At 33.8% G+C, this 19,467-nt stretch overlaps 3 protein-coding genes across 24 annotated transcripts in view; 2 read left to right on the top strand and 1 right to left on the bottom strand.

Annotated features, from left to right (window-relative positions):
• LOC128207557 (tubulin polyglutamylase TTLL5-like) overlaps positions 1 to 7,096 on the bottom strand; it is a 43,163-nt gene extending 36,067 nt beyond the window's left edge. For all 17 annotated transcript variants that reach the window (XM_052910555.1, XM_052910544.1, XM_052910543.1 and 14 more), the window contains exons 1-10: positions 6,994 to 7,096; positions 6,445 to 6,603; positions 5,845 to 5,957; positions 5,331 to 5,520; positions 4,777 to 4,840; positions 4,124 to 4,190; positions 3,607 to 3,689; positions 1,320 to 1,474; positions 806 to 907; positions 313 to 404 (exon numbers count right to left, since the gene is read on the bottom strand). In XM_052910555.1, coding sequence (XP_052766515.1) covers positions 313 to 404; positions 806 to 907; positions 1,320 to 1,474; positions 3,607 to 3,689; positions 4,124 to 4,190; positions 4,777 to 4,840; positions 5,331 to 5,520; positions 5,845 to 5,957; positions 6,445 to 6,557 — 979 coding nt within the window. In that variant the 5' untranslated portion in view covers positions 6,558 to 6,603; positions 6,994 to 7,096. The remainder of the gene's footprint in view (positions 1 to 312; positions 405 to 805; positions 908 to 1,319; positions 1,475 to 3,606; positions 3,690 to 4,123; positions 4,191 to 4,776; positions 4,841 to 5,330; positions 5,521 to 5,844; positions 5,958 to 6,444; positions 6,604 to 6,993) is intronic.
• Positions 1 to 16,050, top strand: part of LOC128207564 (lysophospholipase-like protein 1) — a 220,332-nt gene extending 204,282 nt beyond the window's left edge. The window contains exons 1-5 of one of the 2 annotated variants that reach the window (XM_052910577.1): positions 7,090 to 7,216; positions 8,837 to 8,939; positions 9,479 to 9,645; positions 10,363 to 10,478; positions 10,916 to 16,050. In XM_052910577.1, the coding sequence (XP_052766537.1) occupies positions 7,126 to 7,216; positions 8,837 to 8,939; positions 9,479 to 9,645; positions 10,363 to 10,478; positions 10,916 to 11,146 (708 nt within the window). In that variant the 5' untranslated portion in view covers positions 7,090 to 7,125 and the 3' untranslated portion in view covers positions 11,147 to 16,050. Of the gene's footprint in view, positions 1 to 7,089; positions 7,217 to 8,836; positions 8,940 to 9,478; positions 9,646 to 10,362; positions 10,479 to 10,915 lie in introns of those variants that run through there. The other variant, XM_052910578.1, reaches the window with a different exon arrangement.
• A 1,546-nt stretch (positions 16,051 to 17,596) lies between these two features.
• Positions 17,597 to 19,467, top strand: part of LOC128209004 (kinesin-like protein KIF28P) — a 42,414-nt gene continuing 40,543 nt past the window's right edge. For 2 of the 5 annotated variants that reach the window (XM_052912801.1, XM_052912797.1), the window contains exon 1: positions 17,600 to 18,196. In XM_052912801.1, the coding sequence (XP_052768761.1) occupies positions 18,140 to 18,196 (57 nt within the window). In that variant the 5' untranslated portion in view covers positions 17,600 to 18,139. Of the gene's footprint in view, positions 18,197 to 19,467 lie in introns of all 5 variants that reach the window. The other 3 variants (XM_052912799.1, XM_052912800.1, XM_052912798.1) reach the window with 2 other exon arrangements.

Below are 19,467 nucleotides of genomic sequence, written 5' to 3'. Positions count from 1 at the left end.
CATCGTAAATGATTTATACATATTTTTTCCTAAAGCAGATATATTGGTCATATAGAATTTGTTAATGTTTCTTTCAATCGGAAATTTTTTGTAATCAACACACGTTTTCATTAACATCAATTTGTTTATAATATTATTTTTTCATTACTCTGACCAAGTCATAATAAATGATAAAAGCAATTTGTTTATTCAGTTTAGTCATTTAGAACACATGAGACTTTATCTCAGGAAGCAATTTGAAAAGGAAGCACTTTGCTTGGTCTACATGACTTTTATGCTATTTGTCTGTGAAGTTTTCTACATTGTACATACCAGCAGTGTCTCGGCCATTTGAACGAAGGTATCGCAACATGGCCCCGAGTGACCACTTATTCCCATAATCCTCAACATCAGCATCGTCATTCCTGTAAGTTTACAAGAATCACTTTAAGAAGTTCAGGTATTACAAATTTGAAAAGCAAGAGAAATATCCACTGCGTGAGTCAGTACCCGGTATGTGTCTGTTAGTTAAAAGCTATACATGTTAAACTGCTGTTATAGTACCAAACAACTAATAAATATTGACTTGACATATTTCATAGAATATATTCAGTGTAAACATGCTAGCAGTTAAAACAAGAACGTTCATAAATGAAGAATATAAAAACTTTGATAAATGCATTTATATACATTGTAGCGTTGATCTGATTATTAGTATATTATTTTGCTAAATTACTTTTAAAAAATTGTAACGAAACTCTAGTTATACCAACCTCCTATTACTTCTACAGGTATCTTGAGTTTTACAGAACAGAGGAAAACTTACCTGACATATTCATCATTTTTCTTGTTCACGCTGTAGTTGGTTAAATGCATACAGTGGTTCCTCATGTGTCGCATGTTCTTCTCATACTTCACAGTGGCAAACCTGTCCAGAAGTTATAGACAAAATGAAAACCTAGACAAGGTTGAATTGAATACTCAGTTACTCACTAGTATACATGTTACTTGCTGAATACAATTTTGATATATGAACATTTTATGTCATATTGATAATGGACTCGAATGAAGCAAAGCTGATTTTGTACAATTAAAACCCAGTACAATATATGTGTGAAGGATTTTAATCTATAATTTACTTAAGAAAGTTATCACAAACAGACAGAATAAATAAACAAATCTTTCATTTGTCAAAAACAATTTTTGCAGTATTGCGTATTGTCTCAGTGTAAATTATTCTTAAGAAATTCAAAATATAATGTGCTAGGTATAAAATGAACCTGTGTTTAATAATTATGTATTTGTTTTTTCCATTTTAAAGACCTGGACCAAGCACTAACCTTGTGAGGCCTTCTTCAAACAGGTAAATCTGTAGAGGGTCATAGGATGTGACGGCTACGTACAACCGAATATCAAACTTGAAGCTGTCTATCAACAGAGGGTTCGATATATATCGACACACAATAATGTTCTCATCTAATGGAATTTGATCAGGCTGAAAAAATAAAAAAATATATATTCAGGGAAAATGTTTCTATGAATGCAAGAGCTACTGTACAGGCCATTTGATTGATCATTTGTGGAAAACAAAGACATAATTTAAATCTTTATAAAATCTCCACACTGCAAACTTTATTTATGTTTCTATCTGTTTATATTCTGTCCATCATGTGGCCAGTTTTAATACTCATTTAAAGGGACTCCTTCACAATTTAATAGGTCAGACATGGACAAAAATAATAAGGTAAATGTGAAAGAATTGCTTGTTAATTATGATAAAACTAGAACTGCGCGAGTCGGATGTGTCGCCTGACGAATTATTTACTGTCGACATTATAGCTTTTAGATTGGCATTTTATTCATTTATAGACAATGATGTTGCCATTTAACTTTCAAGTGTAGGTGGCATTTGAACTGAAGGTAACAACGTTAAGCCAGGAGCAAGCAATTGGTTATATAAGCAAAAATGAGCACAATAAATACTGAAGTCAACTGCGATCCCCTTCAATAAGATCTATCTATCTATAAAGTTTCAAGTTGATAACTCTTTAGTTTTCGAGAAATGCCCCAGACAAAACTTTAAGCATGAAAATTAACAAAGGGCAATAACTCTAAACATAAAATGCAAGAGTTACGGTTTTTGTGCACTGCACTTGCCCTCAATTAGATCTATCTACATATGAAATTTCAAGTTGATACCACTAATAGTTTAGGAGATATACCCCAGACAAGCGAAAATGGGACGCGGACGCGGCCGCCGCCGCTGCCACCGAAGCCGCCGACAAAAGTAATCCCTATATGTCGTCTTTTCAGGCGACACAAAAAATCATTCAGTTAAATTTAAGCCTTGTCAAAAGGCGTAAGGAAAGCTATTGAAATTGAATGATTTATATCTGAATTAACAAAATTCAATTTAAAGGAGAATCTGCCAGTTGCTTTTAGTATTTGTTAGTGATGAGCAATCGGCTTGGATTTTCATAATCAATTAATCAGAGACCCGATTAATGGGCTGTAATCGGACAGTATCACAAAAGCATCATTTTCTGATGTATATATCAATAAGGACCTTAGTTTTCATGAGTATTTCATTTCTAATGCTTCAGTCTGAAAACAGGTATTATTTCTGGCATATTGAATAATTCTAAAAATAATACAAAAAATAAATATTCCAATCCAAGGTTTATGAAGTAAGGGAACATTTCATGGCGAGGTTTACTTAAGTTGACTAATAAATTTATATTATCAAAATATCATATGTTATCTATAAAATAATACATGGTTGACCGTGGCTTTTGGTTGATAATTGCCCAAGTGCGAAGAATAATTGCCTAAGGGTAATTATTTTTCACTGGGGCAATTATCAACAATGCCTTATCCTGTATGATACATATGTTTTATCATTTGGACAAATTTGTCAATGACCTGAATCGGTTTTGAAAATTAAATTGAAAAAATGAGACATAACAAATTGGTTTTGGATGGCATTAGCTATTAAAAATAACGAGTAATTGGAAATTAAAATAGCCAAACTTTTCTCACGTATTTTCGGAGTTGGAAGGCAAACATTTCAATTCTTCAAATATTTCTTTTTGTTGTCGACTGATCTTGACTCAAGGTTCATTTCAATATGTGAGCACAGCTGGGGTCGATCAAGCCTAGTTTCATAAGAATCTGAGCTTGAATGACCCTAACCATTTCGGTGGAATAATTTGCACTTTTCCAGCACCTGGACGACCGATGTAATCAAATATTTTGAGATAGATGTCCCCCCTGACCATCTGCCATCATAACGCGATTTGAACGCAAAGAAAAACTAAATGAAAGTACTGATATAACTCTAAGTAGCGGTTACTTCCCTTAGCTCCAAGTTACTGCGCTATAAAAAGTTGGAAATTTACTAGATTCAAGCAAACTTTTTTTTCGATTATTAGATTATGGAACGATGAGGCCGCCGATCGCCGAGTTTAACGTCCTACCTCAGAAAACAACAAACAAACATGACACATAATGTCTCCCACCAACTAAAATCAAGCAATGACAATAGCTTGAATCAGTTCAGAACTGAACACTTCAATGAGCACATACAAATGTTAAATCGGATGTTAAGTTTTAAGATATAGGTCTTACATGATTGACGAGGAAGATGCCCCTTCCTCTTGAGGATGCAACAGGTTTCACAATCCATGGTCCCTTGTCTTTAAGGAAGGCAGCTGAAAACATGGTATGAGTTTGTAAATAGAGTACAGTGGTTGAAATTAGCTTGTGCCAGGGATCCCTGCACAGGTAAAATAGGTTACAAACTTGCTCAAATCATAGATTTTTTATGACAGGGCTTGTTCAAATGTTTTATATCAAGCAAATATTAAATCAAGTATTGATGCTTATTTGTCCAAAAGTCTAATTTTGATGACTGACAGTTAACCCAATTTTCTTTAAATGAAGACTACAGTATGAAAACATTTGGTACAATTGTTTAAAATCTGCAATTTATATTAGATCATAAAATTTTACATATCATAGCATCTTTTCAAATTTGATATCATAAAAGTTTCATATTTTCCAATTTTTCTCTTGTCCTATTTTATACCTCGTAATTTTGAACATCATGAAAGTATTCATGATTTCCATATACATGTGTACTTACTACAAAAGTCCTGGTATTCCCCGGGAAGTACAAAGCTGGCAGGGATTATATCAAAGTGCTTCATTCCCTGTAAACATGAATGTCAATATTTACATGTCACTTTACATGCAGAATGCCTAAAGCTTACATGCTCAAATGGCGTAAAAATAGTTCACCTTGAAAAGCAATATGTTTATGTAAATAGAATAACATTATCTTATACAAATAAATAACATGGTCGCTTAAGAAATTGAAAGTCATGTTATTCCTCTTTCACACAAAATGTTAATTATTTCACTTAATAGCCAAAAATAAACTTGAAAATCTGAAACTCAAAACTTGTTAACCTGACAATTTTTCTCAAACAAAAATCCAGCAAATCTGATCTAACATGCACATGAACTATGACATCACTTAACTATCTAACTATTTCCAGGAATGAGAGTGATCTAGTGGTATAGGTGTTCTCCTCTCACCCAAGGGCTTGTGGCTTCAATACCCACCAGGGGTACTTTTCATGGCCTCTTAAAATGTACTGGTTTGTACCGAGGAAACAGAGCCGAGGGTATTTTACATCAGCTTCCAGCTGTTGTCAAAATCCAGCAAAAGTAAATACCGTCAGCATTTAATTTTGAACTATATAACATTTATGAATAATTATAAAAAAGAATCACCTTTATGGATTGCATGCGCTGTATATTTTTAAACAATCTATCTTTTCTTGTCAGCTCATAGGACCTGAAAACATAGCAAAATCATTTATTAATTGATGTTATGATATCATCCTTAACCTTTTATTCATTTAATGTAATTATACATATGTTTACACTTGACACTAAATGAATAATTATACCGAGTGTATACATGTATACATTTCGTTTAATTTATGAATAGCATATACATTTATACATGTAAAATTTTAAACTAGAATTCAGTGAAATATATGTGCCACCACTCAATAGTATGGAGCCGTTTTCATTAGTAATTTTTTATTATTCAAGGGTCATAACTCTAAGAGTCCCTACATATAGAAATAATTAAAGTTAAAGAGCAGACACGAAAGTAAGACATCACAGCCTACAACATTATTCTTTTTTTTCTGTCATGTATGCAGGTGACACAACCAAAGTTAAAGACCTCATGTTTGTGTCACACCTGGTTGAAGAAATATATACATGTATTTTCTACATATTAATCAGGAAAAATTTTGTGCATTAATTCAACTAGCCTTGGAAAGTGGTTGATTTTCTGGAACTCTGAAAGACTGCGTAGTGTAAAGGGCTTCAGATGAGCTCCTGTCCATACAATATTGTAGTCTGAGCTGTTCGGATGTACCTCATGGAAACCATGGCTGTTCAAGATGGTGCGAACTATCTTACATTCTGAGTTGCCAAACTTGTATGCCATGTGATAGCGCTCTGAAAAAACAAAATAATACAAAAAGTAAGAAAACAATTGTCTGTATAAATTTGTTTCATTGCTATTTGCAAGTTTTTAATCAAATACATTTAAGATTATTTCATGCAGGTGCATTATGTCATTACCATCAGATAAAATTGCACTTTTATAATATGTATATAAACAGCTATGATAATTTATAGTGATGATTTTATGCCAGCTTTAGTCTTCTTTCTTTTTGTCAATTTACTAATTAAAAAGGTTTTTGTTGTAAAACTAAGACTGAAAGCAAAAAATGACTTGGCATAAAATCCACATAAATGTACATGTACACATTATCATACCTCCGACTGTGCGCACATTGAGTCTCTTGTTGAAGACAACTTCTGAGTTAAACAAAATAATTGGGGTCTTCCTTGCATACCCTGTCCACTGTATGTTCAAGGAGTTCTTTGATCTGAATGAAAAAATCACTACATAATAAGTAAAGTAGGTATATAGATTAATAAAGCAGGTAAAGAGATTCATAAAGCAGGTATATAGAATAATGATTCATACAGCAGGTATATAGATTCATCAACAATCAAATTTATTAGACTAGATCAAAATGTCAAAAATTGATTTATACATGTAGTAGACACATTATTTTGATATATATATATATACATAAAAAGTACATATTCTGTCACATTCAGTTTGCTTTTCAAACCATATCAAAATATATAATGCAATATTCATCAATAACATGCATATTACTGCAATGCAATTCTCACACAGTACTCGACATTGCATACATTTCATAAATTAAATATCACATTATGACATAAGTAATGACAAAAATACAATAGAAATCAAATTTGCAGAAGCAGTTAACTATACTGCATGCTATGTGGGAACACTTAATAGCAATTTTCAATAAAGCACTTCTTAGAAGCCACACATACCTATGAATATCTTCATCACTTCCATAATCAGAATCTCTTGGAGAGCTCTCCTCTGTGTCGCTCCCATCTGATGGTGTGAACGACCCATCAGAATCAGCATCTCGAGACGCCATTTTGACTTTATCGGGAGAATTGTCACATCATATTGAGAGCAGCAACCTGGAAGTGTAACAGAGACAAAGTTACATGTACATGCTGTTACAAATATCATACCTTCCATATTTCTGGAGACCATCATTTATCATTGTGACACACATATTTTTGGTGTTGTACTCTTAAAAGCAATTCATTAAGACTAGCATTGAGGTTATTCAGGACTAATTGAATAGAATTATGAAACTGTCAGACAAAGAGAATTGCAGAAGTCTCGTCTTCGATTAGAAATAAACATACCAAACACATAGTACATATCACTTCTTGACAACTAGAGCAATATTTTAATCAGACACCGGTTGCAGTTTTAGAATTACTTTTTTGAGTAAATGTAGAACTGTTACGAATAACATCTTTGAAATTGTATAGAACATATATTTGTTTATAAGTACTCACTAGATATAATGTGATTTTAATGTTATATCCGAATTAAATGAAATTCATTATTATTGTTGTTTACACTAGCGACAAAATGGTTTACGGGTTCGGGCAGGCGCACTTTGCAGGAGGTTGGCATTGTGGGAAAAAATGGCCGCGCCCATGAAAAGATTTCTCACAAGAGTTGTTCCCCAAACAGGCGAACGGGCTTTAGGATCAGTAATTTTCTTGCATGGATCTGGTAAATATATACAACATATATTCAAAGGATTTCTTGTAAAAGACTGACAAACGTGCTGAGAAAATAATTTATCTGATTTTTGTAGTTTTGGTAAACGAAAGTGGAAACCGGTGATTAGGTGTCATATTCCTCTTCATATGTATCCAGGATAAATTACAAGAGGGCAAAAGAATCAAATGATATAACATCATTTTTGCGAACTATTTTAACAATACCGTATGACACCAGACATATAATTTAGTGGTAGTGAAGAGAAGGTTGCAGGTCCATGATGTATAGCCCTCAATCTACTCCTTGGGATCATCATCAAACATGCCCCTTCTAAGGCTTCTTACCTTAGTGGTTTGAGGATATATGGGCCAGTTTAGGGCCTTAACCTTACTCTTGAAATATCTTAATATCATGTTTTACATTCCCTTACACATTAATTGATTTGATACATGATGCAGTACAGTTTTTAAAGGATATCAATCAATTAAGTAAGACAACTCTATATCATATTAACCTTAATACAAATTATGTCCCTTGATTGGCTAAGGAGTTGTTTTCTAGTTTGTTGAAGGGTAGCAGCCGTCAGTGCATTTTAACAGAAAAGGGGGAAAACCCTTTTAAGTACTATCAATAAGGAACAAGAAAAAAACAACAAGTGATTGATGAGATCAATGATTGTCAAGGAAGTTCGCTTAAAAATTTCGGCACATTTGGGGTTTTGACCATATCATTCAGTTCACTTGATACTTCACACAAGTGTAAAAGGCGATCAAACAATAAATTTAGATGACTCTAGATAACTTTTGAAGCAAGTTATAGCCCCGTGACTGACTTACAAAGTGTGGTTAAATTTTCAGCTTGTTGGCACTTTTTACTATATATATCTCAAAAAACATTCAATCAGATGACTTGATACTAAGGGCCATCATAAGTTAGACAACTGTTTTATGATCTTAAAAATAAAAAAAATTGGCCCCTGAATGACTAAGAATGTGGAGTTTTTCGACATTTTATGACTTTTGGTCACATCTCAGATATTGTTTATTCAACCGGCATTATACTTTACCATTAAGTGTTCAAGGCTGCAAGGACATAACATTATTTTATTCCATTTGCTCTTAAATTTTACCTCAAATAGTCACAGTCGTTGAACACTTTCAGTTTTGAATAATATACAATAAACAATCATGTGTACCACTACCACCACCAGTATGTTTTGATTGACAAGTGATGTATTATATTATACAATTTTGGTCCGTATGTACTGTAATTTTTTAGTTAGTGATATCTTAATTATATTTTTCATTTATTTATGAATTAAAAACTTAAGTTGTAGGGGTTTTATTTGAAAGTGCATTGGCATTAAAATACTGATTTTGAGGCCCTGCTACCACTGTACTGATTTCCCGATATAATATATCACTTTCCAAACAATTGGTGAATCATGAATGCTAACAAACAAACTTGTTCACTCAAGGGCTCCAGTGTAATAAACAACTTGTCAGATTCCTTTGCACCTTGGCCATGTCCATTCCTAGGTGATGAGTATGTGCTGTTGACTACATCATTGATTATAGTTGAGTGGTATCGTTTTAACCCAACTCTTTTTAACCGATTTTTTTTATACAGGTGACACAGGCATTGGAGTCCAGGAATGGGTTAACATGGTTTTGGGGATGAAGCAGCTCACATTTCCACATTTGAGGATTCTATATCCAACAGCACCTCCGAGGTAAAAGTTGAAAATGGTGCCATCAGCATATATGTATTTAAAATTAAGTGATTGCTCTGATTTAAGGTTCTGCTTTGATGCATGTGGACAGTCAAATGCTTTACAATGATATTCCAGTCCATAAAACTGGCCAACAGAGACAATTGATTAATAGTTTTTGTACTAAATAGACTTCTTTTTACAGGAGCACACAAGAAATGTCCAAGATGATTAAAAACATCTTTGCTAATGCCAATTAGTGTTGCGATATTGAAACCCCCACATGCTTTTGTTATATTTTTACTTTTTTTTTTAGCTTTCCTATCATTTACCATCAGTATCTTTTATAGGTGTGCAGATAAAATGTTGAAAACAAAAGATGAATAATGATATTTGTGCCTCATACAAACTATGCCTAGATCATTGGTGAAATATTTCTTCTGTAAAGGGTACCGTTAAAAAAAACCATTTCAGTCATGAAAAAACAATTTTCAGTACCATAATTTTAGGTTTCAAAATTTCACCCGTGCTAGATGTTTGACAAATTTATCATTGTTCAGACCGTACACGCCAATGATGGGAAACCTATCCACAGTGTGGTATGACAGGTCACAGATTTCCCCAAACTCACCCGACAACGACACAGTGGGGGCCATGGCGACCCAGCTTGCTGAGCTCGTGCAGTGTGAGGTGGACCTTGGTATACCCCTCAATAGGATCATCATTGGTACGATTTACTGAGACAGAGTGCTGACTACAATTTTCCAATGAATTAATTGCATTTGATAGTTCAAACATAAGTGTATACATGTATTTGATTTTAAAAGCAAATTATTTAATGTGTTTTAAAACACGGGCATATTATTTAACTGAAATTGATTAGAAGTTGATGATACGAGTTTTTGTTGTTCACATGTTGATAAGAGGATTCCTGTTGTATGTTTAAAAAAACTTGGGTATACCAATCAAAAAGATCAGCATTTGTAGGTATGAACAAGATATTTGTTTTCAAATGTTTACATACCCTGTGCTAAAATAAAAACAACAACCTGACAATTATATCCAGTGCAATTTAGGTAAAGTAAGACTGCATTTATTTATGTTGAAATATGTAATATTATCCTACATGTATTTTGCTTCCGGATTTAAAGTAAAAGAAACTTTAATTCCCAACATTACAAACCTTTATTCATATTTACACATATGCTCTAAATATGCATGTATTTATGACAGGAGGGATATCTGTTTGGGTACACTACACATGGGCGGTTACCATCATAATCACATTGGTGTAAGTTTATGTTACTGAAGGCTTTTGATGGAATTGCTGGATGAATGGTGCGTGTGAGCTGCATTACGGACACAAACACAAACATGTGATAAATTGAATATTATTATCACAAGATTCACCTTTGTACTTGTTCAACAATTGTATGTATTACAGGAGGGTTTTCCATGGGTGGAGGAATGGCCTTGCATCTAGGTTACAAACACCTCCGAGGAATTGCTGGGGTGTTTGCAATGTCCAGTTTCCTTAGCGAACAGTCAACAGTGTATGAGGTGAGCTCAACTGAAATGATTTTGCCAAGCTTTGATTGTACATGTAGGTCTACAATGTTTGTGGGTTGATTTAAATGCACCAATTTGAATTTTTTTTTGTACATTTGTATATTAAAATCTATCAATCAAGTCACATCACTCTTCTATAATAAATAAAATCTGTTTAGAAAATAAAAGCTGTTTCTTTATTTTATTTTCAAAAATTGGCCTTTCAATATGACGACACATTGACTCTGTGAAATTTGTTGAAAAAGTGATGGCTCTTCACTAAAACCCAATACGTTTGTTGATGACTGGTATGTTAGTGCTCTTTGGAGGACTGTGTTAAACTTACTTTTGAATGATAAGAAAACGTACAAAAAATTAACGTGTTATCTATTCCATCCAAGTGTTTTTTATTTTCAAGTATTACCCCTTGTTTCTCTGTTTAATGTCAGGCGCTAGAGAAGGATAACTCAGGGATCCCTCCATTATTCATGTCCCATGGAGAGATTGACACGCTGGTTGACTACTCCTGGGGAGAGGCGACTTTCAGGAGACTGAAGGAGCTGGGCGTGCAGGGACAGTTTCACAGAGTGCCTGGGCTGTTACATGAAATGGACAATGATACGCTCACAAAGCTGTGTGCCTGGATTACTTCCCTTGTACCACAGAGCAGTGCATTGTAGTAGGAGTTATATCTCTTAGAAAACATAACCTCAAGTCATGTATACATATTATTATAATTTCCTGGGCCTGATTTTAGCGAAACCTTGTAGCTGTATAAAGGACGTACTGGAAACATGAGATCAGTATGCAGGGATAGTTTCACAGTGTACACTGATAAATGAATTTGACTATGAAGATGTGAAACATGATTTCTTCCATAGTGCAACAGAGTAGTAAATTACAGCAGGAATTTTCTTCAAAAAATAAATGAGTGGTGTCTAAGTCAAAATAGTTGGGACACATTTTAACTTCAATGTCTGTACCTCAGGGAATAAGATATTGTCTTAGCCTTTGTGTCATTGTCATCAGCATAAAGAAAACAAACTGTTTCAGATATTCAAATGAAACTTGGTGCAATAGTTGCCAAAGACAATACGTTCATGTGTAGCAAGAATCAAATGGACTTGTCTTATCTGTAAAAGGATTGTCATATCAAAAGCCACTAAAAATCTATATGGACTTCCCGGTATCTGCGTTTGCTTTCAGTTTATAACCACAGTTTCTATATTTGTATAGCTAATTGTGCCCCTTGTTGTCAGACAACTTTGGGAACTCTGCATTGACATGTGCCCCTTGTTGTCAGACAACTTTGGGAACTCTGCATCGCCAATTGTGCCCCTTGTTGTCAGACAACTCTGGGAACTCTGCATTGAAATGTGCCCCTTGTTGTCAGACATTTCTGGGAACTCTGCATTGAAATGTGCCCCTTGTTGTCAAACAACTTTGGGAACTCTGCATTTTTAATTGTGCCCCTTGTTGTTTAGACAACTTTGGGAACTCTGCATTGCCAATTGTGCCCCTTGTTGTCAGACAACTTTGGGAACTCTGCATTGCCAATTGTGCCCCTTGTTGTCAAACAACTTTGGGAACTCTGCATTGAAATGTGCCCCTTGTTGTCAGACAACTTTGGAAACTCTGCAATGCCAATTGTGCCCCTTGTTGTTTAGACAACTTTGGGAACTCTGCATTGCCAATTGTGCCCCTTGTTGTCAGACAACTTTGGGAACTCTGCATTGCCAATTGTGCCCCTTGTTGTCAAACAACTTTGGGAACTCTGCATTGAAATGTGCCCCTTGTTGTCAGACAACTTTGGAAACTCTGCAATGCCAATTGTGCCCCTTGTTGTCAGACAACTTTGGGAACTCTGCATTTTTAATTGTGCCCCTTGTTGTCAGACAACTTTGGGAACTCTGCATTGCCAATTGTGCCCCTTGTTGTCAGACAACTTTGGGAACTCTGCATTGAAATGTGCCCCTTGTTGTCAGACAACTTTGGGAACTCTGCATTGAAATGTGCCCCTTGTTGTCAGACAGCTCTGGGAACTCTGCATTGAAATGTGCCCCTTGTTGTCAAACAACTTTGGGAACTCTGCATTTTTAATTGTGCCCCTTGTTGTTAGACAACTTTGGGAACTCTGCATTGCCAATTGTGCCCCTTGTTGTCAAAAAACTTGGGAACTCTGCATTTTTAATTGTGCCCCTTGTTGTTAGACAACTTTGGGAACTCTGCATTGCTTATACCTTTATATTTATTGAATTGTACCCCTTGATCTACTGTACAAATTGGCAGGCTTTATCAATTTTAATTTTGATATTTTTTCTATTAAAAGTTATGTTCGTTTTCCTGTGATATTTTACCTTGTATATGTTGACCATGGTTGTTTGTATTTGTGCAATTTTAATGTCATTGAATGACTGTTAAAGAATAAAATTGCATGTACAGTTTACTTTTTGTCCATGAAAAATGCATTACAGTGGCCTGGTCAAGAGGGTCATTCTTTAGATTGATAACGGTAACTTTAAAATCAAAGATGTACAGGCTGCCAAGTTATATATAAGTACAGTTTCATTATTTTTGTACACTACAATTTTATGCTGATTCATTTTTCTAAAAGATAAGGGTTTAAGCCAGGGTTTAAAAAGGACAAAGTGCTGCATTAAATGGACACGGTTTTAAGGATGAAAAGGCACTTTGTTTTTGGCTGCGAAAACCTGAATTATAATAAAATTGACAAAAAATGTTTTAAAATGTGTTTAATTAAAGTAGATTTAGCTTTCAGCTGCCAGACATTAAGATATACGTATTTTAATGCCCCCAAAAGAGGGCTGTAACTTTGTCATACAGCAATGGATTTGAAATTTAATTGGCATATGTGTTTGTTACATAAAGACAGCGTGTTGCAAGCAAGACCTTACTGGTAGTCCCTACCTCAAAGGTCAGGGTCACACTTACAGATTCATCATTAAGGAATGCTGCATAATGCATATATGAATATGCAGTACAGTTGGTTGTGTCCAGGATGTAACTTTGTCATGCAAAGAGGGATTTTTAAATTAAATGGCACATGTGTAACAGACTGCACAAATTGCTATGTGCACCTGTCGGGGTTCGAACCCACGACCTCTCGCTATGCAGGCGGACACTCTACCGCGTCGCTATAAAAGCTAGCTCTATAGCGAGACAGTATAAGTGCCGCTATATACACATCGTATACCAGGTTACACATTCCCCCTCCATTTTGAAATTCGTCCTCGAATTTCGGAGACAAAGGTCAATTTGCAATTACCTTGAGGCTTATCATGCAACACGGGTCCCTCGTTGGGCGCCAACTGTAACAGACTGCACAAATTGCTATGTGCACCTGTCGGGGTTCGAACCCACGACCTCTCGCTCTGCAGGCGGACACTTTACCGCGTCGCTATAAAAGCTAGCTCTATAGCGAGACAGTATAAGTGCCGCTATATACACATCATATACCCGGTTACACATGTGTTCGGTACATAAAAAAGATGTATGGTGTGCAAGACCCATGTCCCTACCTATACCTGCATTGTATTCTCCACACTCGACGTCAACCATCATGAGGGCTGGCGTATGGTTAAAGTTCATGTTAGCTCTTCCTAAATATAAGCATGTTAGTAATTGCATAATCCATTCAACTGGATGGCACTTCAGGGCATTTGTCACTCTGTTGTAAATCATATTATAAGCTTTTAAACAAAGCATAGATACTATTTGACTATCAACAGTATTCAATCCTTAAATGGCGAAAGGGTTCAAATGCTGGTCCTCATATGGGCAGAGTGTGTTACCACTAGACCACGAATCCGCCCTTTTGCTACCAAAAAGGACGAGGTCACCCTCTTATACCTCTAGCTAAAACCCTTGTGTTTAAATCAATAAATTCACATCAAACTGTTGTTATACTTTTACCACCTAAGTTCAAACTTTAAAATTTAATTGGCAAAAGTGGCATATGAATTATAATTGGCATATAATGCCAATCATATGCCTTTTTCAAACTCATTCATGGTGACATACTAAATATAAATACTTAAGTTCCCTGGGTAGAATTTCAACACCAATAATGTTAAATTCAATTATGATTTGAGATTCCAGATTCAAACATATTTATTAAGTAATGTAAACATATAAATTTTTCATGATACATGATATATCTTATTAACAAGGTTGATCATGTGACATGAAAAACATTTCAAAAGAAAAAACATTAATACTAATTACAAAAGTGGCAGAGAAAAAATAATGAAGTAGGTTATCTGATTTACAATAACCATAAACGAATGCATATAACGATACATCAAAAGATAAAATTATTGTCCTATGTTATTAATTTGAAGCTTGATTATTCAAAGATGGCTACACTGCTCGCCCTGTTGTCAGTAAAATAATTAAGGGCAAGTTTGCATTTTTACTTAAAACTCCAATACTGTTCATGCAGTTCACTTCATACTTTACACTGTTGTTCAGGACCATCACACAATTAGCTTCCATAACTCCATATGAATCTTAAAATACCAATTATGGCCCCTGATTGACTTGGGAACTTATGTTAAAGTTTTAGGGCACATTATGTCAGATTATTTTAGGGCAAGTTGGAAATTTCTCTTATACCCTTCTATCAATTCACTTCATACTTCGCACAGTTGTTGATGGCCATAATTCAATTAGGTGACATAGCTCCATGTTATTATAAATACATTTATGGCCCTTGAACGACTTCAAAAGTTTGGTCAAAGTTTTTGGGCAAATTTTCACTTTATAACTCCATATAAGCCTCATTACAAATTATGGCCCTTGATTGACATTCTTTTTATCTTTTTTTTCTTGAATGTTTTTGACAGGCACATATAACATCATTAATGCATGCTGTCCTATGCAAGCTCTTGTTTATTTATAATCTGTAGTTAATGCAGGATAAAAATAATACAGTCAATCATATTTTAAAAGCATTCCACTTGATGTAAACTAATTAAATATTTTGTTCATCTACAGTATAAATGCTATGTCAATTTAATCAGATTGTTATATTTTTTTAAGTATTGAATAAATTTGTATGAATCTATGATTGTTATAATATTTAGGTATTGAATAAATTTGTATGAATCTTAATTAACTAGCTTATTTTTTTCTTGATTTGAAGTTTGCAAAGCTTTGTAAATGCTCATACTTTGTTTAAAGGTCAACTATGATTGGCATTTACATTTTATTTGTGTGTGACAATTAATGATTTTTCCAATTTTCTGTTCATTAATTTTACGCAGATCGATTCTGATGAATGCACCAAAATATGTGGTCAATTAGGTACCCATACTCTATTTTGCGTAATCGACAATTATACTGTATATATAACTCTATATTTGTGTTATCATTGCAAATATGTATAACTGAATTATATTTTGATTGTGTAATGAGGAATACGATTGTGTTCAAATTACTTAATAAATGTGTTGAATCTTGAAAAAATCTTACTTATACCTGGTGACAAATTATCTGTTTCTTGGAAAGTATTTAATTCAATCAACCCTTTAAATCGAAAACGAGCTTTAATATATGTGTGTGTGTATTTGCAGCAAAAATGATGTAAAGCCAATTACCAGTATTCCATTTGCATTAATCTGCCAGTTAATTGTGTTTGAATGTTGATCAATTAAATTGTATAACTTTATTTATTATTAATGTTGTTTTTGGCTGAATATTATTATTTTTTTACATGAACATTTATGAAAAAGGTATATTTAATCATTTTGCATAAAAAGATATAATAAAATAGTGGAAAAAAAAAGAATTATTCTGACATTATTTTGAATTAAAACTAGTTCCACACTACACTTACCAGTATTTCGAAGTTTTATCACAAGTGTGGGTTTCGTTCTGTTTTGTTGTAATTATATGCAGAATATACTACAACATGTAGGGTAAATGAGTCATATAGGGAGGATTGTGAATAATTGTTTGTTTTTTTCAATATCTAAAATTTCTTTAATTGCACCTTCTGTCAAAACAAGAAAGTTTTAACTTGAAAAGTTATGTTTGTAATTAAGTGAAAGGTCTTATCAGAGATTCATGTCGGTTGAATGAGTTATATTGGAAGGAATGTAAATAATAGCCTTTTTCAACGACTAAAATTGCTTTATCTTCACCTTTTGCCATAACATGAAAGTTTTAAATTGAAAAGTTTGGTTTGTAATTATATGCAATTTCTAATCTTCAGTTCACATAGCCTTGATGGGCAATTATATCTTCCCTTTCTTAAAGTACTAATATAGGTATTTCTACTTCCGGGAGTTCGTGAGTTCGTTCCTGGTTAACATCATGTCATTGGACAAAGTTTGGGCTTTATTATAGTTTTATTGGACTACCTTATTGCTCATACATTAATATCGCCCTAAAATACTGAATAACTATTTATTATGGCACTCTTATTCAAAATCAGTACATACACTTGTTTAACAAACATCAATTTTGACTGATAAACCTTTAACTACTTACTAAATATAGCATTTATGGAAAATATTAATTACTGATAACAAGATTGTAACGGTGTATTTAATAGCAGAAAGCGCAAAAATATTAAATGATAGGTAAATGCTAAAATATTTACTGTGGTCTACTATAGTCTCATGAGGTAGAAATACCATGTTTTATGCTCATTTCTTTCAAATTCAACTCGGTATCCTTCATAAGAACCATTGTTTTCGACATTTATTCATCCTGTTTGGAATATTAAAACAGTATTATTAATTGTGATAAATCTTATCTGGCAGTAATAGTGCATATTTCACAACTAGCAACATTCTATTTGGGATTAAACTAAGAAATGGTGACAGCTCCTATAGATATTCATAAAACTCTATTGGGTTAGTGATAAACAATATCATTATTTGTTTGTTACTTTGGTTACTAGCAATAATTGGTATGTCGTCAGTTTAGATAAGGTCACGTCGGTGGATTAAAATTGATTGGGGTTTATCCTTTTTCATTCTACGATAAATGTTACTCAAAGAAAATGTATCACAGTTTTGATATGTCTCCCAAATAGGCTTTGACATGCAGGGCACCAAATCAAGCGGTTGTTTGTTTATTTATAACGCTTTTAAAAGACATTTTGCGTTTTATTACATTTCAGATTATATATGGGTGCGATATAGAACAGTTTTTAATAACAACTATGTGCCATCAATGAAGTCTTCAATGGGTATTGATTTGGCTGTATCGGTTTTTGCGGTTCTATCTTTATTAGGACAAAGTATCGTCTGCTTATAAATTGTCATCTGCGCTGTTGGAAGGCCACAGTTCTAGTGGAAGTGCATGTTGTGAATTAAAAGGAAATAAAACACTGTTGTTTGATCAGTCGGGTATTGGTTTACCTTAATAAGAACATGATTTTATCGGCATATCGAATGCGAACTCGAAGGCTTGTTTAAATGCCTATTTGCATATCCATTTCTAAATTATTTTATCTTTTGCCAAACAAAAACGGCTTTTGATAACACAAATCGATGAAGGAGACTTTAAAAAGATTTCTTTCAAGATAAAAGAAAACCGGGTAGTGATTTCTTTCTGTTTAGAAATAAAGTGAAAGTGGGACTTAAATATTTATTCTTTTCGACTGGATATTTACGTTTTGTGGTTAAAATGAAATAGCAAAAATGCCAGCGACATCGGATAGTGTCAAAGTTGCGGTCCGGGTTCGTCCATTTAACCAGGTAATGTGTTTTGAATGATTCGATAATTTAAATAGTATGCTATAAATGTACGTGTCTGTTTAAGATATTTTTCACATTAACTTAAATATCTCAAATTCATATCTAGTCGGGTAAGTTAAATATCTCAAATTCATATCTAGTCGGGTTAACATACATCATTTGAAGCCATTTAACACTCTACTAAACAAATTTGGTTTCTAAAAGGAGTTGGCCAGAAATTGATTTGTATGAGGGTAGCTAAATACCTTCTGCGAACACGTTCTATATTACCTTTTGGGATGTATCTAATGTGTATTAAACACAGTTTGTTGACAGGCGAAACGTATTCAACCAATTAAAAAGACACAATTAAAATCGAACGTTATGACGTCGTATTGTACAGCAATGTTAATGAATATATTGCATGCGTATTTTGCTATGTATGCGTCTACACATGCATGCACATTTGTGGGTCATGAACATAAGACATATTATTGCTTTAATTAATATTTGCCATCATGACCGTTTACTTCATAAAAACAGACGCATTTTTTTTTATCGAATTTGAGAGTGCGTACAGACCGAATATACTGCATTGTGAGAAAACCGCCAACCAGAATAATTCAGCTCTTTTCGCGATCGTTACGCAAAACTAATGGGTAAAGCTAAACAAAATGTTTAGAACACTAGACGCTTTTAAACTGTCTTTATAAATCTTCATTCACCTGCTATTTAAGTAGCTGGACAAATCTCTTTGATAAGGGAGTTCATTTCATCAGTTTGATGCTAGTTTGAAGTAGACAAATATGTCATTCTGAAGTTTTTCTTATGTCAGGAATGTCATCGGTTAAAATTGTTGGCTGTAGTATGAGGCTAATCTACTAAATTCACCAAAACATCCGCTTTCAACTCGAATATCGACCATTTTAATAGCTTCGACATTCCTTTTTGACAGACCTTGCGATAATTCAATGACGTTGTGCACAGGACGTGTATATACTTATTCTATATAGTAAATGGATACGTTTGGCCTAGGACATTTACGAGAACATAATACCACGGACCTATAAACCATAAGTGATGATACCGTATACGATGCCTAAAAGTGAAACAATGTTTTAACGCTTCATATCATAATACAACACACTTTCATGTTTTTGTTTCTTTACGTATTATTGTGACGATGAGGGTTTTTATGCTTAAGTCGAATACAATCTATGTTCTGTTCTGTATATACTTGCCATTCAATGTGCATATACGTGTTCTTTTACAAGCTTAAATGGGCCTTGAAA

The sequence above is a fragment of the Mya arenaria genome, chromosome 11, assembly GCF_026914265.1.
Source record: "Mya arenaria isolate MELC-2E11 chromosome 11, ASM2691426v1".
Classification (NCBI taxonomy): Eukaryota; Metazoa; Mollusca; class Bivalvia; order Myida; family Myidae; genus Mya; species Mya arenaria.
This window is presented reverse-complemented; position numbering and strand designations above follow the sequence as displayed.